General features: G+C 41.4%; 1 protein-coding gene across 3 annotated transcripts in view; it reads right to left on the reverse strand.

Moving 5' to 3' along the window:
- The window catches only part of LOC147034144 (SH3 domain-binding protein 2-like), a 73,649-nt gene that overhangs the window by 42,802 nt on the left and 7,268 nt on the right, over positions 1-23,579 (reverse strand). For 2 of the 3 annotated variants that reach the window (XM_085877228.1, XM_085877222.1), the window contains one exon: positions 17,029-17,168. In XM_085877228.1, the coding sequence (XP_085733354.1) occupies positions 17,029-17,164 (136 nt within the window). In that variant the 5' untranslated portion in view covers positions 17,165-17,168. Of the gene's footprint in view, positions 1-17,028; positions 17,169-17,919; positions 18,304-23,579 lie in introns of those variants that run through there. The other variant, XM_085877238.1, reaches the window with a different exon arrangement.

A 23,579-nucleotide genomic window follows, 5' to 3' on the forward strand; every position in this document is an offset into this window, starting at 1 on the left:
ACTTCTCCCCATTGGTTAGAAAGCTGGCCTGACTCCACCCACAATTGTAACCTGGAAAAAAATAATATGCCCGCCATTTTGTCAAAGCCACGGTTAAGCATCGGCCTCAGGCTTCAGGCCGCTGGTGTCAGTCCATGGGCCAGTGCAATTGGAAGTATCTGAACTATATAACCACGAGGTATTATATATACACATAAGTAGTTGGCATGTTTTTGCTTCATGCACGTAACCAGAGTTATTTTTTTTATTTTCAGGGGTGATCGAGGGTGGTCTGTTGCCTATGCACTGCTCATATAAAGGGAGGAGCAATTTGTGTAATCAATGAAAGTTTGTGTATGTAATTTCGATTTTATCCCAACTTTTCAAGGCTGATTTAGTATGAAAATACGGAATGGTTGCTCATCATAAGCATTAGGCATGTTTTTGCTTCATGTATGTGATCCAGGTAACTGTACATTTGACTGAACTACAATGTAACCACATTGAATTACACTCAAAAGGGCACGCTTGAAGACTGAATAACACGTCTTCTCTCATGAAAGAAAGGTACGTTTTGATTACAACACATGCAAAGGGGAAAAAAAGTCTTGGAGGAAATGCATGTTGATACTACGAAGCATTATATATATATATATATATATATATATATATATATATATATATATATATATATATATATATATATATATATATATATATATATTTGAAGTTTTTAATAAAACAACTCCAACCCTTCATTTTGACAGGCTTTTATGTGATAAAACAGCAAAATAAATGAAGGTTTTTGAAAGGAAGTGCGGTTTTAGCCCAAGTATTTCAAGGCTGAATAGTGTGAAAACACAAAAGGGTCACCCGTCATTTTCCGCCCAATGGGCGACGAGCGGACCAAAGCCGCGGCAGTCCTTTGCAAGAAGGCAGAGCCGCAACACGCAGTCCAACCAATGAGAGCAGGCGATGGGGGAGCGGACCACGCCTCAAAAAACGACGGAAAAAGGATTAATGATTGCGTCCCGTCTGCTCGAGCGCGCTTCTGTCTGGGTCTGCGGCTGACGGCATCACGCGCATCCGAGGCGTCTCGTCTGATGCATTACTACAAGTGGTCGACCATCTCATCACGGGAGATCACCTCGTCTCGCCTCCTCTGGGTTCGGCTACCCTGGTCCGTTCTTTGGCGACTGGTGCTCCGGGAAGGAGCGGTCGTCTAGCCACGCGAACGCGGCCAGGTAGCCAGCATGTTTTCTTCCCTCAGCTCGTCTTCCCTCCGAGCTGAAGGGGAAATAAAGACCTCGAGGTCCATCTCTTTCTGGGTATTTGTGTGTGCGTGTGTGCGTGTCCGTGGGCTCTGTCTCTAAGTAGAATTGTTAAAGGAATTGCTTGTATATTTGATACCTTTCTTTGTTCATGATAACTCTGCTCTGTGTTCCCCTTCCCGATTATTGTTATAAATAAATCCCTATTTTGTTGAATGTACCAGCTCATTCTTTGTCATTTCTGCCATTGGTTTGCCATGGTGCGTATTGGGGATTAGGAAGGCCGTTGTTGCTGTAATTGTTCATTTGGACCGACGGACCTCGGTAACCATCCACTCGGGTTACACACGGTTCGAGCACGGTAACGGCTCGTTCCGCTCGAGGCCCGCCGAGGGTGTGAATTCCCCGGTAGCTTTGCCGCATGGGTACTTAGGTATATTGAAGTTTGGCAATTAACCCTACCCCACACGGTCGAATTATTGGCGATTCATGGTCCTGTAAGGGACCCGTGCCTTTCGGACTTATCCGAAGGTACGACCTAAATACCGGTGTGTTCGGTGGAGCCGACTCTACTGCTCCCCCTTGCGGTCGTGCTCGCCACCGAGACCCGGCCCCACAACAATATCACTCTGAAACCAATTCTGATGTCATATATTTTTTTCTGGTCTGCATCAGCCAATCTTCAACCTTTGAATAACTGTATGAAAGATTTCAGGGTTGTGGAAATATATCTGCAAGAAAAAAAGAAATGGCAAAAATGTGAATAAAATTAATAATTTCAAATTCGGGAAGTTAATATGGATGAGGTTTACCCTGAAATGATTGCAGGTCAATGGCACTCATCAAGCGCTGCCATTTGATACCAAATATGACCATATGCATGCTGAAAATAAAATTATATTGGTTTTCAGCCTTGGATTTTAGCTCTCGCTGCATTACAAATATTCATCAACCTCGAGAACTCGTGCCCACAACTGGGGAACCTAAAGACTACAAGGAAGGTGTTTTCTATACCCCAAGGGTAAGTCCATTCAGAGATACCAACCAAACACTTGGTCATTTCGAGCACCTAAATGACCCCCCCTGCCCCCCACCCCACAATTTGAAAGTTATTTCCGTCCGATTGAAGTGCATCATTTGACTGATTGTTGAGATGACTGGCTGGTCCCTCTGGGTCATTTTATCCCCTGAATCATTTACTTTATCACGACAGCCTTGTGAATGGGCTGCACCAAGGAGGCAGGTGGAGTTTATTTTTCTCCACTCCATCCTCATAAAATTGCACTTTGTGCCTGTTGGTGAGTGTTCCGAATGTGGCCATTTCCCTTTTCCCTGCCACACACCCCTCCCCCCTTCCCCACAGGCTCAGCATTTGTATTTCCTTATCGGAACGAACCGTTTCGCAGGAAATGATGTTTCACAGTCAGCATGGAAGTGGTGCTTGCAGAATTAAATATTGAAGCAAATGACCTCACGAGCAACTGGATTATAGACGAAGATCTGGAAAGGTTTGTAAAATAACATGTGTGGTTGTACCATTGTTGTGTTGCTTTGGGATCTCAGGGTTGGGTCTTTTATTGGGTTTAGCATCAAAGCATTGGGTCAGGGCTACTTTTACATAAACAAGAAAAAGAAAAAAATGTAAAAAAAATAAATAAATGTAAAAACAGAAGGATGAAATCTCAAAAAAAACAACAAGGTAGGAATGACACCACATTATGACGTCACATTATGACGCCACAATCCTCATGGATAACCATCACGACATCTTTTGAAATTTTACTTTTGTTGTGGGATTGTGATGGAACAACGTCAAAAGATATCATGATGCTAACCCAGAAGAGGATTGTTGTGTCGTATTGTGGCATCATAACGTGGCGTCATTCTTCATTTTTATTCTTCTCCATCCATCACAATCCCACAACAAAAGTAAAACGTCAAAAGATGTCGTAATGGAAATCCAAAAGAGGATTGTGGTGTTGTAATGTGGTGTCATTCCTACCTTGTTTGGTTGTTTGTTTGTTTTTGAGATTTCATCCCTCTGTGTTTTTACATTTTTCTTAAAATGTTTTTTTTTTCTTCTTCTTTCTGCAATTTCTTTGTAAGTAATAACATGCTTAATGTTTTATATATTTTGTTATTTTGGTATGGGTTAAATCCAACTATGTTATTAAATTTCTACCCCTCTCCCACTCAATCCTGGCTTTTGTCTCAGTCCACAATGTGGATTACCACCAACGAACTGAAAATAAGGAGAATGCTCATTGCCATTCACAACACACAGAGCCGAGTGTAGCCAATGGACGCTATCTTGGTTAGCACTTGATGCTGGGTGAAGGACATTTCTGTCATGCGTTTGCATGTAATTTATAACGAAAAACGATCATGTTTTTTCACCTTTTGTGCGATAGTTTTCAAGGGTAAACTTTATCATAGTAACTATAGCACTTTTCTTTTCATAATAAAGTTCGAGAACAAATATTGTTTATTTGGGAACGCGAAGAACTCGGGGCGTTTTAAGGAAGCTTACGAAGATCAAGTCTGCCCGTTGATTTCACAATTTTTTTTTGGTCAAAATTGAAAACATGAATTTACCTGTCGTTTAACATAAATACACTCGTTAATCCTCCCCTGTTATTCCCCCCACCAACAGAAAAAACAAGCTCAAATGAGCTAAGATCCTCATCCTCTTAATGATGACGTCATAAAAACGAATATGACGTCATTGTGATGTATCAGGTTTGCGATAAATTATATCCGTGCTAATGCCCGGCTTGATTCCCGCAAACAAAATTCAAACAGCTTGCCTAGTTTCGGAGATAATGGTATAGGCGATTTCCATTAGCGGCGATATTATGACATCAACTTTTTTCTAGGAAGAATTTCCAAAATCGGAGATGGTTACTGCCTGCGCGTGGGCTTTCTGCATATACATGGCAAGTTTCACGAATATCCGATGAAAACTCTGGGTCAAAAACAAAAAGTCAAAAAATAGGAATGACATCATAAAAATTGATATGACGTCATAATGATGCATCATATGTGTGGTAATTCATCTTTGTTAATGCCCTGTTCGATTCCCGCAAACAGAATTCAAAAAGCTTGCCCAGTTTCGGAGATAATTTTTAAGGCGATTTCCATTAGCGGAGATATTTTGACGTCATAACTTTTTTTTTCTCGGAGAAATTTTCAAAATCGGAGATGGTTACTGTCTGCGCAGGGTATTTTTACATATATACGCCAAGTTTCAGGAAGTTTCGATGAAAACTGGAGGTTGTGAAACAAAAAAGTCCACAGGAAGAAGATGAAGAACAACAACGTGAGTAAGACTTAGAGATCCTCCACAAGGATCTAAAAATGTTATAAACTAATTTGTGACCTACAAACAAATGGGTTTACCAAGAGAGTTCATGTGATGAACGCCAAATGAGAAGCTGCGATACTGTAGTGGTATTTCAGAGTAAAACTACACCATTCCTGTTCATCAACATACAAGAATACCTGTGAAATGCCTTTCCACAATCCTGCCGTAACAGAATGGAGCAGTTTATTGCCGCACAAACATCTCATTTTAACTTTGTTTTGGCTTTTTAAATCTGGGATACTTTCAAAACCACTTTGATCCACGATGTGAGTCAGCCAAGTGATGCGAACAAAGATGACGGTGTGGAAGAAAATAATTATATTAATATACTCTAAATTGTAATCGTTGCTGGTGTTTTATAAATTTAATTTTTATGCTGTAAGTCAAATTGGATGTCAGTGATGCTTCCCTTTAGCCAAGAGTCTTTTGACCTAAATGTTGATACAAGGAACGTCTTGCGATGGAACAAAGTGACCTGGTTGATAACACCAACTTTTGCCATGATTACATCATTCGATTTTCACCCAGGAGACACGTATTGCATTTTGGAGTTCTTTGCCTAAGGCATATCAGCCCCCCCCCCTCCACTCTCCGAAAAGCTTATAAATGGCAGAAAATGTAATCTTGTTTTAGTGCAAATCATTGTGGATGTATACCATCTCAGTGGGTTGTACTCCTTGGTACCAAGTGAAAAATAAAATTATCTGATGTAATGTACTTTCCGTTGTGGACAGTGAATTAATTGTGGCTTTCATTTGAGTAACATGATTTACATCGAGTCGGTTAAAACGTAAACTACAAAATTCTACAACAACATCCTACATGAGAAGTTGCACCAATGGTGAAAAATTCGTCTCAATCCAACAAGAGTTTGCAGAGAAAAACATGAAAGGTCTGTGCAGACAAACAAATAGACAGACAGAGACAAACAAACAGACAGACAGACAGAGACAAACAAACGGACACAAAGGCAATACCCTCTCCTTCGGCAAGAGTAATAAGTTATGATATTAAAATACACTTGATACAACACCATATAAATCACTCAAAATCGATTAGACTGTTCGTTCCAAGTAAACACCATAAATTACCATTCATTTACTGGATCCCAAAAATGTACAAAAACCCGAGTAAGATGAGGTTACAGGGGCGATGAAACTAATTTCTAAATGCTTGAAAAATTACCATGAAACGGTGAGGTTTTATTCTGGTTCCTATTCAGAAATTCTGGATCATTGATAATCCCAACAGTATCCACGACATTAATAACAAGGGTAAGGCTAAATATCTATCAACTTATGATTTTTCCACATTGTACACACACATTCCACAAAACGAGCTTGTAACCTCATTGGACAGAGTGGTAGATAAAGCATTAGCAGGAAGTAAGAAAGTAGACATTACAGTCTATCAAAAAAAGAGAGTAAACTGGTCGATAAAGGAAAATCAATATTCATGTAGTTTTTCAAAAAATAAACTTAAAGAAAGTTTTCGATTTCTCCGAAACAACTGTTTCTTTACATTTGGCAACAAGATACTCCAGCAAATAGTGGGGATACCCATGGGTTCAGATCTGGCCCCTTTCTTTACAAATTTGTTTCTGCACATGTACGAGTCTGATTGGGTCCAGAACATGTGCAGCAATGAACTAACAACTGTGTGGAGGTGTGGAAACATCTTTACATTCATTCATGATGAACAAGCAAATCATAATTGGTTTGTATTTGATCAGTTTCATGATGATATATGAGGTCCGTCTAAAAAGTAACGGGACTGAGCCTGCTGTGTGCTCCACTTACACAACTTGAATGAGCGGGTTGCGTCACAGTCTTTCACAACATTCCAGCAATATATATGATTGGTGATGGTTGACTGCGCTCATTGTGTGATTTTTTTTACAGGTCGTGCTTTACACGTTGTCTAGTCTGAGTCGTCGTGCTATGAGTTGTGAGCAGAGAGCCAATCTGAAGTTTCTTGCCAAGCTTGGCAAAACACCTTCCGAATCCTTCGCAATGCTGCAGCAAGTCTACGGGGAAGAAATGATGTCACGTACACGTGCATTTGAATGGCACAAGAGGTCCAAAGAGGGACGGGAGAAGGTTGAAGACGATCCACGGTCTGGAAGACCTTCAACGAGCAGAACGGCGGACAACATCGAGTGTGTGAAGCAGATGGTGTGCGCAGATTGTTGACTCACGCTGCGGATGATTGCTGAGGAACTTTCCATCAACAAGGACACTGTCTGGAGCATCATCACTGAAAATCTCGAAATGCGGAAGGTGTTCGCAAAGATGGTCCCAAAGCTGTTGTCTGAGGACCAGAAACAGCAAAGAGTCACTGTCTGTCAAGACATTATCGAGCACCTCGAGGACGATCCAGATCTGCTCGGAAGAGTCATTACTGGCGATGAATCTGGGATATTCGAATACAATCCCGAGACCAAACAGCAGAGTCGTCAGTGGAAAAGTCTGGCATCACCAAGACCAAAGAAAGCAAGGATGTCGAAGTCGAAGGTCAAGGTGATGCTCATCGTGTTTTTTGACATCAAGGTTATCGTCCACTTCGAGTTTCGACCACAGGGTCAAACAGTGAATCAATACGTGCACAAGGAGATCCTCCGGGACCTCATGAGATCAGTCCGGGACAAGAGGAGGGATCTGTGGGAGAACAACGCCTGGGTGCTCCACCATGACAACGCCCCTGCTCACAGTGCCCTCAGCATCCGACAGTTTCTGGTGAAGAGGAACGTGCCAACTCTGGAGCAACCCCCGTATTCGCCAGACTTGGCCCCTTGTGATTTTTTCCTATCCCCCAAGCTCAAGGGGGTGATCAAGGGGACCCGATTTCCTGATGTGGAGGCCATTAAAAGGGCCATGACGACGGAGCTCCGGAGGATTCCAGAAGAAGCCTTCTGGGGGTGCATCGAAGCGTGGAAGAAGAGGATGGACAAGTGTTTGAGACTGGAGGGAAAATATTTTGAAGGAGACAAGCTGTGATTTCAATTTATTTTTTGGAATAAAATTTCTGTGAAGTCGGTCCCGTTGCTTTTTAGACGGACCTCGTGTATCCAAAAGAACTTGAATAGGAAAACGGAAAACCAAACTTGCACTTCATTTTCTTTTTTGGAATTACAAATCGAGATCAATAATAATAAAAAATTGTGCATCAAATTATTTAATAAATGAGATGGTTTTCCATTCCACATTGGATGAATGCCTTTCTTAGACAACAACATTTCTGAAAAGCTATTCCATGGTATGGTTGCAGGTGAAATAATTCTGACTGTGACAGCAACCACACACAGCACTGAACTTATCAAAATCCTCGGAAGAGTACCGGTCCCAAGTGACGGGAAAAGCTAGCAAAAGTATCCGTCCCCGGTGACGGGAAAAGTTGGAGTTAATCTATCAATTAATAATAATATTCCATGCAATTTTAAAAGGTCTATTGCCTTGCACTCTTGACTCTGAGCTACTTTTATTGCCCACCACAAAATGGTGGTGCAACATCGGGTGGTGGAGGTTGCATTTGTCTCAAAAGAGGGCAAAATATCCTGGTTGTGAAATAAAATTTGGCATCAACATTACTCATGCCTGTTCTCCCATCATTTCAAAAGTGAATGTTGAGCTTTTCAAAGCAGCATGAGAAGCGGCCTCCACACACACAACATCATCACCATTGAGTCATCGGCTTTGGGGGCTTCGCATCACCCCTCCCTCCGAAGTGTCATCACCCTGTACTCACTCTGCTACAGCCAAACGGAGCCAGAAATACTGATGACTGTGAGTTAAAAAAAATGGGAGCTCAGATTACCGTTGATGTCATAACTGATGAACCAATCAGTGTCGATCTTACATCGCCAAGCTTAGATATGCACGCTCTCTCACTTTCTGGTTCTCGTGCTGTTATTCAATCTTGAGAAGTACAGCACGAAAAGCTTTGGTTAATGCGTCGTGTTTGTTTTCTTGTATATAAAAGATTGAGATGTATGTTTTATTTATTTATTTATTTCCTTGCACAAATGTGCATTTGGCACAATTGTCAACACCAAACTCCATTTGGAGGTCCTCCGAGTACTACTTTACTGGTTTCCGCTGATCTGCCAATTTCTTATCATTCGATGCGAAGTTTTAGGTCATCCATGTACAGTAGGTGCGTCACCTTTCTTGTTTCTTTGGTCACTTTTCTGTTGCATGTCAGGTTGTATCGGTGTCCTTGTTCATTGATGAGGTTACTCGAGTGGGTCCAGAGCCAAACAAAAGAGGGGGGGGAGGCTGTCACCTTGTAAGATACCACGTCGTATCTTTACTCCTGGGATTCAACGCACTGTTAATAAAGAAACTGTGATTCCATGTTGTATCACTTGTACGTCGTATACGTTGAAAATGTACATATAATAAAAGTAGAATCTGACTCCAAAAGGATCACTACTGGCGTCCCTGGATGGTGTAAATTAAAATCACACGTACAATAATTAATTTCCTTTGAAAGTGTGAAAAAGTGAATTTTGGAGCCATTTAACCTCACCTCTCGTGAGTGTGTATTATTATATACATTGGGTATAAGAAAGAAATCACTTTTTCCGTTTTCACTCGAGATTTCAAGATAATTATTTAGGCTATTTATGATTTTTTTTTTTCGATCGTCTAATATGGAATCGGATTTGGAATGTCAGTTTTTAATAAACCTATACGATACATCATTTAATCTTGCCAGGAGCAAATCACATTACACCTAGCCTCACAGAGCCAATCAGCAAAACAGCTGACTGATGAACAGACAGCCATCCTTGTCTTGTATACTGTATGTAGATTAAAACAGCGAGTCACACGTATGCCAAAAATAGGGAGCTACACTTAGCGGATTACAACAAGTTTGCTTTAAGATCATAAAACGACACCAAATACAATTAGTAGAATAAAATATGAAAAGTAAAAATATTATTAAATGAGACATTTATGTAATTACATAATTGAACTACAAGGGCAATAGGTGGAGCGCGTACCTCCGCTATGTAATGACTGATCCACGAGAACATATCGGACACAATACGTTTTTGAAATATCATGCTATATAGTACTACATCGTTTTGGCCCCATCTCTCAATGGTGAAGAATCACTTTAGAAATCAAATAATTCTCATATCCAGATTCGGCTTCACATCTTCACCAAGAGCGAATCGAGTCTTCCTTGCCACACACTCAACGTGTCCACCAAGTTTTATTTGAATCCGTCCACAACTTTTTGAGATATCATGTTATATATTCGTTTAGCCTGATCTCTCGATGGTGAAGAATCACTTTAAAAATTCCAGCAGTTGGATTCGGATCCGGATCCATCCATCCATTGGGACCATACTCGGTGCAGAGTGTTGGTGCTGCCTAAGTAGTCTCCTTGGCTATTGGGCACAAACCTGGACGGGTCTCCACTCCGACACAAGATACCAGCAAGCTGGCACTCATTTTGCCGACCTCGGGAGGATGACAAGCTGAGTAAACCCCACTTGGTATTAATTCAACATCCTCCCCAGGAAGGGGATTAATTAACCCCACGAAGACCAAGAATCCTCAATAGGGCATCCCGATTCACTCAATCGGACACTTTGCAGAGACCAACATAAGCTGTAAGCAGCCCCTGCCGAAACTCACGTCTGCATTCGGTGTGGACTCGAAGAGAAAGGATACGGTCAATCGTTGACCTCTTTGGTGTAAAGCCTGACTGCTCTGGACGCTGGTGCTCAAGCAGATGGTGGCGAATCCTATCAAGAATTATCCGAGCAAAGACCATGCCCGGCACTGAGAGCAGCATCACCCCTCGGTAGTTGTTGCAGTCCTGGCGATCACCCTTCCCTTTCCAGAGAGGGACAACAAGGCCCCTCTTCCAGTCAGTTGGGATGATGCCTGTGTTCCAGGCAGAGCACAAAACTGCATGCAACGACGCGAGTACAGCATTTCCACCAGCCTTGAGAAGTTCAGCATGGATGTCACAGATCCCTGGAGCTTCAACCCATTTCAACCAGTTCTCAGCAGCCTGTTTTTCCACAAACGAAGGTGGATCACAGCTGCTTGGAGGGTCAGCAATAGGGAAAGTAACACCGTGACATCCAACTAATAAGCTGGTGGGTCAGCCTGGTACAGCCCCTCAAAGTAGTCGGCCCAGCGGGCCTTCACTTTGGACTCCTCTGTCAAGAGCCCATCACCCTCTGCTCTGACTGCAGTACACCGAAGGATAGGCTTGGAGGAATGCAATGTGCAAGCTCCCCTATAAGCAGGACGAGAATCCCTTGACCACAGGTGATACTCTACCCCCTCACAGATTCCTCGCACATCGGCCTCATTGTCCTGCCTCAGCGCGCGTACAGTTTTACGCCTCAGCTCCCTGAACATCTCAGCTCTGCCATTAAGCCTGGCCCTGTGACTCTGGTCAATGGTATCCAGTGTCCTTTGAGAGAGAAAATTATTCTTTGCCCTACGGTGAGGTCCAAGACATCCACCGGTAACATCAAGGACAGTGGTCTTGAAGTCACTCCACAACTTTTCAGAATTTCGCAAAACACCCAGAACCCTCAAATCCCCACTCAGCCTGTTCGCAAATTCCTCAGCTACCCTCTCATCCTTGAGCTTGTCAAGATCCTGCCGAGGCTGGGATGGTACCATTCCCCCGCATTTAAGCTGCAACTTCAGAATTGCTATAACAAGCCTGTGGTCGGTATTGAGGAACTGAGCACTCCCGTCGACACTGCAGTTCTGGATCATCCTCCAGCGACCATCAATTAGCACATGGTCGATCTCCTTTGCCACACCACCAGCATTGGAATATTAAGTCCAGCGATGATCTTGTGGGCGCTGAAACCATGAAGCGGCCACCCTAAGTCCATGACTTCTCGCAAAGTCAAGGAACTTAGTGCTTTTCTGCTTCACAGTTCTAGACCACAGTTCACAGTTCTCTGAAGGTTAGGGCAGTAATCTTGAATTTGGCCAGAATGCCGGCGCCAACTTGTCTACTCTTCGGGAAAGACACTGTAGGATCTCGAACATCCATCACCATGCCCTTGCCATGACGACATGCCCTTGGGTGTGAATCACCAATTCAACAATTTATAGTCGGGTCAAGAATCAAACCAAATCGATAATTCAAAGGTAAGTGCATTACTGCCATCTTGTCAGGGCACAATCCCGACAATCTATATCTAAACACTTCCTTTAGATTAATCCAAACCCATGGGAAAATTATATATATTTTTTTCAATCAGACAAATCATTGAACCCAATCAGTGTATAGGCAACAGACCAATGCCTCGACCGCTCCTGAATTTCTTTTCTTTCCTATGAAGAAATATGCTGCAATATTTTTGCTGCAAAAAAACATGATGATGTTGGAATTTGACACTACTCTCTTAGTACAGTATATACAATAGGCTAATGCTGTGTGACCCCCTCTGAAAAATGGAAATGCTCATTGGAGAGGAAAAAAAAATTATTCAGTAAAATTTTCTTCAAATGAATCCAAACCTACAGGAATCCAAATGGGAATCAATCTAGTAAGCCCTGCGCTGAACCCTCTCCATGGCATTTGTCCTGGAATTGTGGTGACCAAAACTGCACTCAATATTCTAGATGTGGCCCTCACTAAATTCCTCTACAATGTGAACGCCATCTCATTTGATTTATAAACGATCCTTCTCCGAATACAACCTGAAACCCTATTTGCTCTACCATAGCTGCCTGGCACTGTGCTTGCCTGCTTACCTTCCATATCTATTACTACCCCCCAGATCCTTCACCTGTGTGACACGCTCCAAAATTACTCCTTGCATCCCTTAATCTCTATTTTCATTGTTCTTTCCCATCCCCAACACCTTACACTTTCTCAGGTTAAATTCCATCTGCCAATCTTTTGCCCAATCCATACAAGTATCAATACTTTCCTGAATCTGATCACCACCCCTTCTGCTATCCACCTTACCTCCAATCTTTGTGTCATCTGTAAATTTGGAAAGCTTACTCTTCACCCCATTATCCAAATCGTTAATGTAAATAATGAATATAAATGGTCCGAGTACTTCTCCCTGAGGTACCCCCGCTACTTACACCCTCCCAGCAAGAAATCCTCCCACTCACAGCCACGCTCTGCTTCCTACCACAAAGCCAGTTTTCAATCCAATTCGCTGCCTGACCAGCCACTCCACAAGCCCTCACCTTGGCTCACAACCTCCGATGTGGTACCTTATCAAATGCCTTCTTAAAGTCTAGATATACCATTTCCACTGCCTTTCCATCATCCACCCAATCAGACACTGCTTCATAGAACTCTAAAATATTTGTTGGACAGAAACTACTTTTGGTGAACCCATGCTGACTACTTTAAAGTAGTTTGTATTTGTTTAAAGGTCCCATGACACTCAAAATTTTCTGGTTATTTATATATTAACTTGACCTTCCTAGTGAAGAAATCACCCATGTTTCTATTTTTTAAATCAACAATGGGATAATTAGACCAATATTTCAAACATAAGTAGTGCTTTTCACAACTTGCTATGCCCCGCCCCTCAAAAAAGTTGAGTTTAGCGAACCGCAGGTCACGTGACCGTTGACGTCATCTCCAGAACGCGACTCGCACAGAGTGGATTGATTAGACGTCGCGTGCCATATAAAGTACGTACAAATGCATTGTGCATGTGTTTGCTATCTCACTGATCGTCTTAATTCCTGTGATTGTTTCGCGGAAAAGAAATTCTGCTTCTGAGCCGTGTATGCACAACAATCACGAGGCAATTATTTATCCCTTTACTACCTTGTCGTAGTAGTGTACAAATCCAATACATGTATGCACAATTAAGGGCTATACCATGTGCACAAAATATTAAATGTGACTGTTGAACCTTTCCATTAAAAAAGAAACTTACAGGGACATACAAGTAAAATACCAAAGATTAATATTGCATCATTTCAAGGCACAAGGAGATAATTTTAAAATCAAACAATGTGAAAAACCTGCACCCATATTTTGCAGCTTATTGAATTGTTCGTTGAAACCAGCTTGCTGGGATAGGTACGATTCCACATACATGCAAGCCAGGTATGGCTGCACTCGACATACATGGGTTTATTCCAAAGTGAAGGTACTGCTTCCATTGGCTTGCTATTCATTAACATTTTGCCAAAATGCTGTAATAAATGAACAGAGAAAAATATGTTGGCACAACTATGAAAGACAAATTTATCTGTCGTATTACACGGCCTCATGGCCTCGGGACTCTTACGCATTGACTTGTACATTGTGTGCATGCTAATACAAGTTACTTGCCAACTCGAGAGTCCAGACTAGTCCGATAAATCCGTCGTTCGTCCGACTCGTCCGATAAATCTGACGTGCTGTAGCTTTCATTTATTATTCTCTTTTCTTCATTGTTTTCTACTGGCGCTACATGACGACAGTAGGAATAAAATAAATAAAAATGCAACAGAACGTCAGATTTATCGGACTACTCTAGACAATTGTGTCGCAAGGTGTGTTCTGCACACAAGTTTTCATCGTATCCGGACAGCGAGATTGCTTCGTTTTATGCGTGGAGAGATACGGTCGATGACATGGGCTGGCCTTGCTTGCGATTCATTCGCCGCGGAGCAACATGTCCGCTGCGCTGGTCACGTCACCTCACTAAAATACTTCTGATATTGAGCAGTATGCAAGTCAAATTTACATTATTTAATTATAAATAGGATTTAGTGTAACCAGTTGTTATTGCCAAATCTTCCTTCGATGTCCTCCCGATCATCATGAACGCCGGGAATTTCATCGCCAGTTTCCCCTGCTTGTCCTGCTTCAGGCTCGAACTGGTAAGGCCGTATTCCATTTCCAGCTGCCTGAACTTCACCTCCCGCGACTACGTTATCCGACAATTCTCCAGCTGATTCAGAACAAAATCCTTCATTTCTCTCACACTCACTGTCACTACCAGACAAATCAAAGTCCATGTCATCCATTATTCAAAACCAAGTGTTTGATTTTTTAAAAGCAGACATGAACGAAGCGTTTGAATCGACCAATCGAATGTGGAAATACACAGGAAGCCAATACAATCACGTAGACCACCAACCCGAGTAATTTACGTGCAGCCTTTGTTGTTCTGGAGATGACGTCATGTGGGTTAGCCTCTTTCAGTAGATTTCGGCAGAATTTTTAGGGGCGTTCCCTAAGAGGTTTGTATTTTTAATTTTACATTTTACAGAACGAGTATTGTGAAAAAACATTGTCAGATCAGAAATCACGATGAAAAACTCCTCCAGGACATATATATGTGCAATTTCAGTTCTTTTGAGTGTCATGGGACCTTTAAATGGTTCCTCATCCGGTCCTAATTAATGTCTCCAACCTTCCCCCCAACTGAGGTCAAACTAACAGGTTTCTTGTTTCCCAATTCTTCTCTGGATCCTTTCTGAAATAATGCTGTTACATTTGCTACTCTGCAATACTCTGGTACCCGTCCTGACTCTAGTGAGAGATTGAAAATATCCATTAACATCTCGTTTATCTGCTCAGCCACCTCCATCGATACTCTCGATTGCATATTATCTGGACCTGGAGCCTTAACTTCTCTTTGATTACCTAGCTGTTCCTTTACTACCTCCACTCTAACCTGGATCTTCTGTAAAAGCCCTTCCTCACCTCCTTGATAGATACTCTCAGCCATTGACAATTCTCCTGACTGTTCTTGTGTCAAAAGTTGAAGAAAAATACCTGTTTAATAAGCCTGCCATCTCGCTTTCATCACGAACCACTCTCCCGGTGCTATTCCTCAATGGACCCACACTGGTCCTAACCTGTTCTTTTCCCCTGATATACTTAAAGAAAGCCTTGCTCTTATGTTTAATATTTTTTGCCTTGTTCTTCTCATTCTCTCTTTTGGCTTGTCAAGTTATTTTCTTCACTTGCCTCTGTTTACATCGATAGTGATATAAATCTAACTCCAGTCCTGTTATTTTAAACCTAATAAATGTCTTCTACTTCCCCTTAATAGCGTTCCTTATCTCACTGCTCAACCACCCTGGTCTCTTTCTGATTCTAGTTTTACACCTCATTGGAATGTAGTTACTCTGCACTCCACACATTTGCTCTTTGTAGGTTTCCCATTTCTCTGATGCTGATTGTCCTGTTGTTAGAGTCTCCCAATCTACATCATCCAACTCTCTCCTCATACCCTCCAAGTTTGTCTTCCTGAAATCTAATAGCCTTACCCTACTATCCTGAACTCTAACCCTTAATAGAGTGTTTGCACACACATTGTTATGGTCACTTGCTCCTAAATGCTTCCCAACCTTCACCTCCTCCACCATATTGGTATCGTTACTTAAAAGGAGGTCTAACACCGCACTCCCCCTTGTGGGCTTATCTACAAACTGGGTTAAAAAGCAATCCTGGACTAAAACTAGGAAATCCTCATCTGCTCTGCCCTTTCCCTGTTCCTGGACCCAGTCTATCCCTGGCAAGTTGTAATCCCCCATTATCAATACTCTTCCCTCACCACATGCCCTTTTGAATTCTTAATGTACTCCTCCTTCCTCCTCTTCATTCACACCCGGAGCCCTATAAAACATCCCACCAGTATCTTACTGTTTTTACAATCTCTAATTTCTTCCCATACAGAATCCTCAACATTTATTCCTTCCTTAATGTCACCCATTTCTCTTGATGCAATGCTGTCCTTTACCCAGATTGCTACTCCTCCTCCTATTCTTTCCTTCCTATCACACCGATACACCTTGTAGCCTTCTAATTCTGTCCTCCAGTTACTCTCCTCCTCAAACCATGTCTCACTCACTGAAACTATATCGTACTCCTCGCTATCCACTTTGGCTTCAAGCTCTTCCATCTTATTATTTAAACCTCTGACATTGGTATAGAATATATTTAACTTTTCCCTTCCTGAAGTTCTCTTTTCTTGCCTGGCCTTACTCATCACAATGACATCATCCGTTCCTTCCTTAATAGCTTCTCCACCCTCCGCTGACCTAAAAAAGCCTGAATTCCTTCCTCAATTCCCACTGCAAACCTTGTTGCCCCCTTTCTATTTAATTTCCGGCCATCATTCCGGAAACACTCCCTTTGTCCCCTAAATGATTCCCACTGCTTCTTAAATGTAAAACCTTCCTCCTTACACCATTCTTCCAGCCATTGGTTGACATCTATTGCTCTGCTCATAATTTCTACATCGTTTCCTAATCTTGGGAGAATCCCAGAAAACATGACCTCACAACCCCTTGCTTTTCCTGTGTCCATGTTTCCTCCAACCAAGTGTTAATGAATTAGGAAGGAGACAATCAAATTAAACATCCACATGAAAAATAAATGCAAAAAAAACAACAACAATTTTCCGGTACTGCAAATATAAGAGTGCAAGTAAAAATGACTCACATCGGGCTCGTGAGAGTGCAGACAAACTTCTCTTTTGCAGGTAACCGGAGATGCTGGCACTGCCCGGCATACTTAGCAAACACTGGCAACTGATGTAGGGCATCGGAGTGGGCCACAAGTTTGGAATGGATGCCATGAGGCTGTGGGACAGCATTTGAGACACGTGTTACTGCAACATCACTCACCACATCACAAAAGGTCCATCTATTTATTACATATGCACAATATTTAGCAAGCATGAGAACATTAAAATTGAGAAAAGGCAAAGGAAGGATGATAAAACAGAAGAGTAGGAGTTGGGAATAAAGGTAAAGAAGGTTGGGAGGAGATAGGAGTAAGACTAGGGAAGGGACAAGTGCAGTATTGAGTGTATATACAGGGATTGGAGGGGGGGGAGCTTCAAAATCCAGATATATTTCTGTACGTAATATGTAGATGTTCCTAAAGATTCTTTGAACACCTCGTAACAGAACTATACATTTCACCTTCGTATGTTGCCTCGCCTTTGTTGGAGTTATAAAAAAAAATTATCTTTCAAGGAATGTTACATAGTAAAATTGATTCTCTTGTCGGAATCTTGGTTTTGGTAAACAATGCAAGGAAATTTTACTGCAGGAAAAGGCCATTCAGCCCAGTGTGCCCCTGTTGCACCTTATCTCAAGACTTTGCATCCCACACTTTATTATTCAAAATCCAAGTCCCAATCCCATGGAAGTAAAGTAGTACGAAGGATATAAAATAATTAGAATTGATTCATGAGAAAAGCAACTGTTGAAGGCGTATCAATCAAGTTTATCTTTCTGAATATTGCCATTAATCATAGCATACCTCCCCTCAGTGGAGAAAGTTTATGATTACTATTAGTCTTCAACCTCCCCCAATTATTCGCACCTTCTTTGGTTAATTCACTCCAGGAACATTTTGGCCAAGCAAACTGGATGGTCAAGCTTGACGTTCGAATGAACGTGGCAGGGATTAGTGATTTGTTGAGATTGCCAACGATAACTTCTGTACCTTTTGAGAAAGACACGGATATTTAATGTTCACTAACGACCAGTACAGGCAGATGGGATATGAAAATAATAATAATAATAATAATAATAATAATAAAAAAAATAAAAAATAACTACTTATCTGCAATCACAAAGCGATAACCAAGGGTACGCCACCGCTGAGTCAGCAATCCAATGATGGCCATATTTTCTTTGGACCACAATATGACCTTAACTTTCAACATTTAGGGATAGAGTATTAATTAAGAAAATGTGTCCCCATGTACAATCTATCCATAAAACTCAACATCATGAAAATCGGAAAAAAATTATTCAAGTTATGATCAAAAACAGTGTTGTTAATTGTGTCACAATCCTAAAAAAAGTAGGTCAAGAACAATAATCACATATCAGGTGCACAACTTCAGTGCAGGTGCACTGTTAAGATGCAAGACCATCTTGGAAGGCTAAGAACATCTTTGTGATTCCACACATATTTGAGATTCCACACATATTTGAGATTCCGCATTGGCAAAATTGAGCGATGACAAAATCGCGTTATTCTGATCGGACAAACCTAAGTTGAATTATGGTGAAAATGTAAAATTGTCTATAATTAGGTCATGACCTAAAACATTCGGTCTAGATCATAAAAATGCATCAACCCCACATACTTTGTATTGTCATTATTGATGCAAAATTTAATTCCAAAACTCCCAGCCAGCTCCAAGATACATCTCGGAAATTGGCAGAAAAAAAAAGTCCCCTAAGTGGTGGTTTAGTACTCCTGGGGGTCGAAGAAACTCCGAGGTAACATTAAAAATTGGGGCCGCCAATTGTAGAAACAAACTCTATAACAGGTATAAGCATTACATATCCTATAGTGGGACGCTAGATCATCATCAGACATCGTATTTTAAAAATTCCAGTGGACGCGTGTGACTTCAAAAAAAAAAAATCGTCAGTGTAATTCATTTAATCAGCAAAAGTTTACTCATTACAAACATGAATTACCAACATGGCATGACCAGACTGTGAAATATGATGTAAACCTCATGTGACTTACATATATAAAACTATGAGGTACGTGATATAGCCATCATGTTAGCGACTCCGCTCACCCTCAACCTCACTCTTCCCCATTTCTCCTTTTCCCTTCTCTTTTCTCTTTCTTTTCCTTCCCCCTTTTCCATTCTCCCTTGCCTCTTTCCAGGTCTCAAAAATTAATTGGAAGTTAGGGGAAATTAGTTTCTACAGATTAGATATGTTAACACAGCTTTTGGATCAGCTGTGGTGGTGGTGACCTCGCAGAACGACACAATTCCGTTGAGGCTTACCGTTTGGGGCTGTTGGAAAAAAAAAAAAGTAAAAAATATTTTGGCAAAATCTATCACTCACCTGCTGAACGCCAGATACAATATTTGGTACAAATGTGGTTTTGATTTATAAGCGCAACATAATCATGGACTAATATGTGGGTAAACAATCATTAGGCAAATTTATAAAGATGATTTTATAACAGTTTTGGAAGAAAAAAAAATGTACATGTAAAATAGATCGGCAGTATTTTACTAGTATAATCAGAATTTTATAACAAATAATTTAAGAAAGAAGCAGTTGATGGAACACAAGATTTGTGGTCACGCCAATTCTGTGCTTTCAATTGTCTCTTTCTCGGCGTCGAGTGAATACCTACAAAGGTTTCTTTCCATCAATTTTTTAATTAATAATGACCCAAGTCCCAAACCCCTCTGTTGTAAATCCTTGTTATAGTACTCCCCATCAGAAGCTGGGTCATGATGCAGGGAATCTCGGTTCAAAATTCCATATCCGATATGTGTTTGCCCATTGCCTACTAATGTAGTCATGTAAAGGTATATTATCTAATAGAATGTCTTTGCTGTGCATGGCATTAATGTCCAAGTTCCTCCATGAGCCTGATATCAATGTAAAAAAGGTCAATTGAAGAATGTATGAAGAATTTTTAAAACGACACGGAATTTCAAAGTCTTTTGGTCATCAAACCTATCCAAGATCCACATCCAAGCACTGGAATAATATTGTTTTTTTTTTCCTGCTTTTTAGTTTCTGTTAAAATCCACAAATGTTTTTCTTCATTCCTTTGTTATCCTCCATTGTAAAAATAGTTGTACGTGTTCAGCCAGAAACATTTACCTTGTGATCTTGCATTAGTGCTTACCTCCATTCAATAACTCCATCCTCATTTTCTCTCGCCTTTGGAACTGGAAGATCTCCCCAAGTCTGTAGTCTCATACGCTCTTCCCTCCAGGACTTCAACTCAGCTGCCTGCCATCTCACATATGGTCTCTCCCAATTCTGTCTCCGAGCTTTCCTATACCTCGGTATCTACCTTTACCCTGCAATTCCTTTCCTTGTGCTGCGGTACATCCATACATACTAATCTTCCTGTATCTATTTTGCTTCACCTCCCCACCCCCTGTTGTTCCATGCTTCAAAAAACCTTAATATCTACATGATTTTTTTTTCATGGAACTATGTAAAATATCCCTTATTAATATTATTATCAAATGATTCCAAGAATGTTTTCAAGTTCATCAAATGCTAACTGCATCAACTTTCCCATCATAACTAATGCACATTTTCCATCACAGCTGCATTGATACACAATAATAGTATTGCTAAGCTGGCACGATAGCTTACAAGTATATATACTGTCTGGCCTGGATTCAAATCTCTGAGTTGTCCAGTCTGGACTCGATTCAAATCTCTGAGTTGTCCAGTCTGGACTCGAATGTCAACCCAGATATATACTGTCACTGTAGTGTTTCACATGCAGGGAGATACATCAATGTGTATGCGTCCATTGGATGGATGTTAAGCCGGAGGACTCATCTGCCAGCATCGGTTATTGGTGGAAAATGAATATCCCACAGTGTCTTTCATTAAGAACAGCTGAGTTATCACTGGCATCCTGTTTAAATTCCAAATTCATGCATAAGCTGAAGATAACAAATGGTCTGCTTGAATATTCCTTGACACCAGGTTACACTGCTTTCTATGCTAGAGTGTGATTTTTGTCTGGGCAGCAACTACTACACTGTAAACACATTCACATTCCCAGGTTGTTTGCATGTTGCATGTGTAAGGCCCTCTTTGGCTACCAAAGACAATCACGAATGATGATTACGAGTATTGCTACAGCAGTTACTTATTGATCGGAAACTCACAGGAGACATTTCAATTATCTATAATTTAATAAACAGGAATAAATCACGGGGTGTGGCTTGTGCAAAAGAACGAGTTTGTTCTTGAAAGGTCAGGCTTTTAATAAAGAATTTAAATTTGAATTATTATATTGCTCAGTGTGCTACTTCTTCCTTTACCAGTATGAATACTAACCTGCAAATCTTCCGTCATATATATATATATATATATATATATATATATATATATATATATATATATATATATATATATATATATTGTTGTGGGCTGGGGGTCGGTGGCAAGAATGACCGTTCGGTGGGGAAAATTACGCCGTCTCCACCAAACTCCCCGGAATTGTAGGCCGTCGCTCTGGATAATTCCGTGAGCCGTGGGTCGCAGAACCGACCGTGGTCGCCAATATCTCGATCGCGTGGCGTAGGGTTATTTGTCTAGAGCCAAAGTACCTAAGTATCCACGCAATCTCGTCTACCGGGGATCCACGCCCTCGGAACGCCTGGTGGAACTGGATTTACTCTACCGGCAGTGGTAAATTCACACTACCAACTACCGCTTTGCCATCGACCTTTCTGGCTCGTTGCAGTCGAGCGGGGCCTGCCCAGGACGTCCCAGCTATGATAGACCGATTACCGGGGATGAAACCCCGCTTATACTTAGACCCGGACTGTGCTGGACCAATGTAAGAAGGGACAGAAACGGAGTGGGAACATTTCCAATAAAGGTTTATTAACAGTAAAAAGACACAGGCAAGACTTAACGTGAATATGCAAGGAATATTTACAAGGATTCCAGCACTTCACAGTTCTACTTAAAAAAGGGCCCACACGCAGACACACACACAAAAAGAAAAGAAACCCAGAGTTCTTTATTGGACCCTCCAGAGAGAGAGAGAGAGAGAGAGAGAGAGAGAGAGAGAGAGAGAGAGAGAGAGAGAGAGAGAGAGAGAGAGAGAGAGAGAGAGAGAGAGAGAGAGAGAGAGAGAGAGAGAGAGAGAGAGAGAGAGAGAGAGACGGACGAGCTGGGGGTCAGAGTTCGTTGGGTACCTGGTCGTCAGAGGGAAAGCGTGCTCTATAGTGTGGCACTTGCCAAAGATCGTCGGCTTGGTCCCAGTCACATGTGTGGGACTCGTGGCAGAGCTCACGTGGCGAATAGTCGGGATCAAAGCCAGCCAAGAACTCCTCGTAACAGTCACCATGAACAAACTGGTTCTTCAGCCATCGTGAACAAACTGGTCTCTCGCAACCGCTGCTCGTAACCACACAAGAACTTTCATCCACAGAACTCCTCCTTTCACTACTCCACACAACACAGCCCTCATACCCATCCTCCTTCCTCAGACACACCCCTCTCTTAAGTACCACGAGAGGGAAAAAAGAATGCCTTCGTACGGGGCGGAGCTCCATGAAGCACGTGCCAGTGACTGCCTTGATTGGACAGGGTTCCACGGCATGCCCTTCCTGGGCAGGGTTTCGGTTTGGGCGAGCGAAGCGCCCGCTCAATAGCAGCCTGGATGGTCCACTGGATGTGGTGTTGGAGGATATGGGGATTGAAGATATAACTTACCTAAACCAATGCAACGCACAGCCTGTCGTCCCACTAGATAAAAAGGAGGGGTTCTAACTACACACATACTTAACGAGATAACTGACTTTTGGGACCTGTATGTTGAATGCAAATGGTTTCCATACTCGTAACAATATATATATATATATATATATATATATAAATATATATATATATATATATATATATACACATATACTAGTAAAGGTGCCCGTCTTCGACGGGCATCACTGGCAACATATGGTAAAAGACAGATAGCATGAATGTATTTTAAACAATATATTATATCATTTTTATCCATCGATTAATTATCATTCAAGTTTTCCACTTCGATGACATTACCACGTAGTTTAGTGACTGCACAACGTGTACCATTCGTGAGTTCCGGAGGATCCATAGAGCGCATTAAAATTACAGGGCACCCTACTTTAAAGTGATCCAAAAGGCCAGATCAGTTTCGTCTACATATTCATATCTTGTAGATTTTAGCTGGTCAGAAAGTCATAGTTTCGTGAAGAAACGACGGCACATGGAAAGTGCAAATTAGTCAGGTATGAACTCAACTGTTTTCTCCCCAAATGGAGCGTGATTCTATGAGCCGAACTCACCTTAGTGGTCCTCTAAAAAATGGGAAACATTTTTATTTCTTTTTTGTGCAATAATTCCTCCCATTTTGCAAATGGAGAACATGAACTGTTTAACTACCATAATCATGAAAACGAATTTTGAGGAGCCTCTTAAGGAAGACAATAATATCATTACTATATATGTCGAAGCTTGTTTCATTTC

Source organism: Eptatretus burgeri, chromosome 1, assembly GCF_056783735.1.
Source record: "Eptatretus burgeri isolate ZD-2024b chromosome 1, Ebu_testis_v1, whole genome shotgun sequence".
Taxonomy (NCBI): Eukaryota; Metazoa; Chordata; class Myxini; order Myxiniformes; family Myxinidae; genus Eptatretus; species Eptatretus burgeri.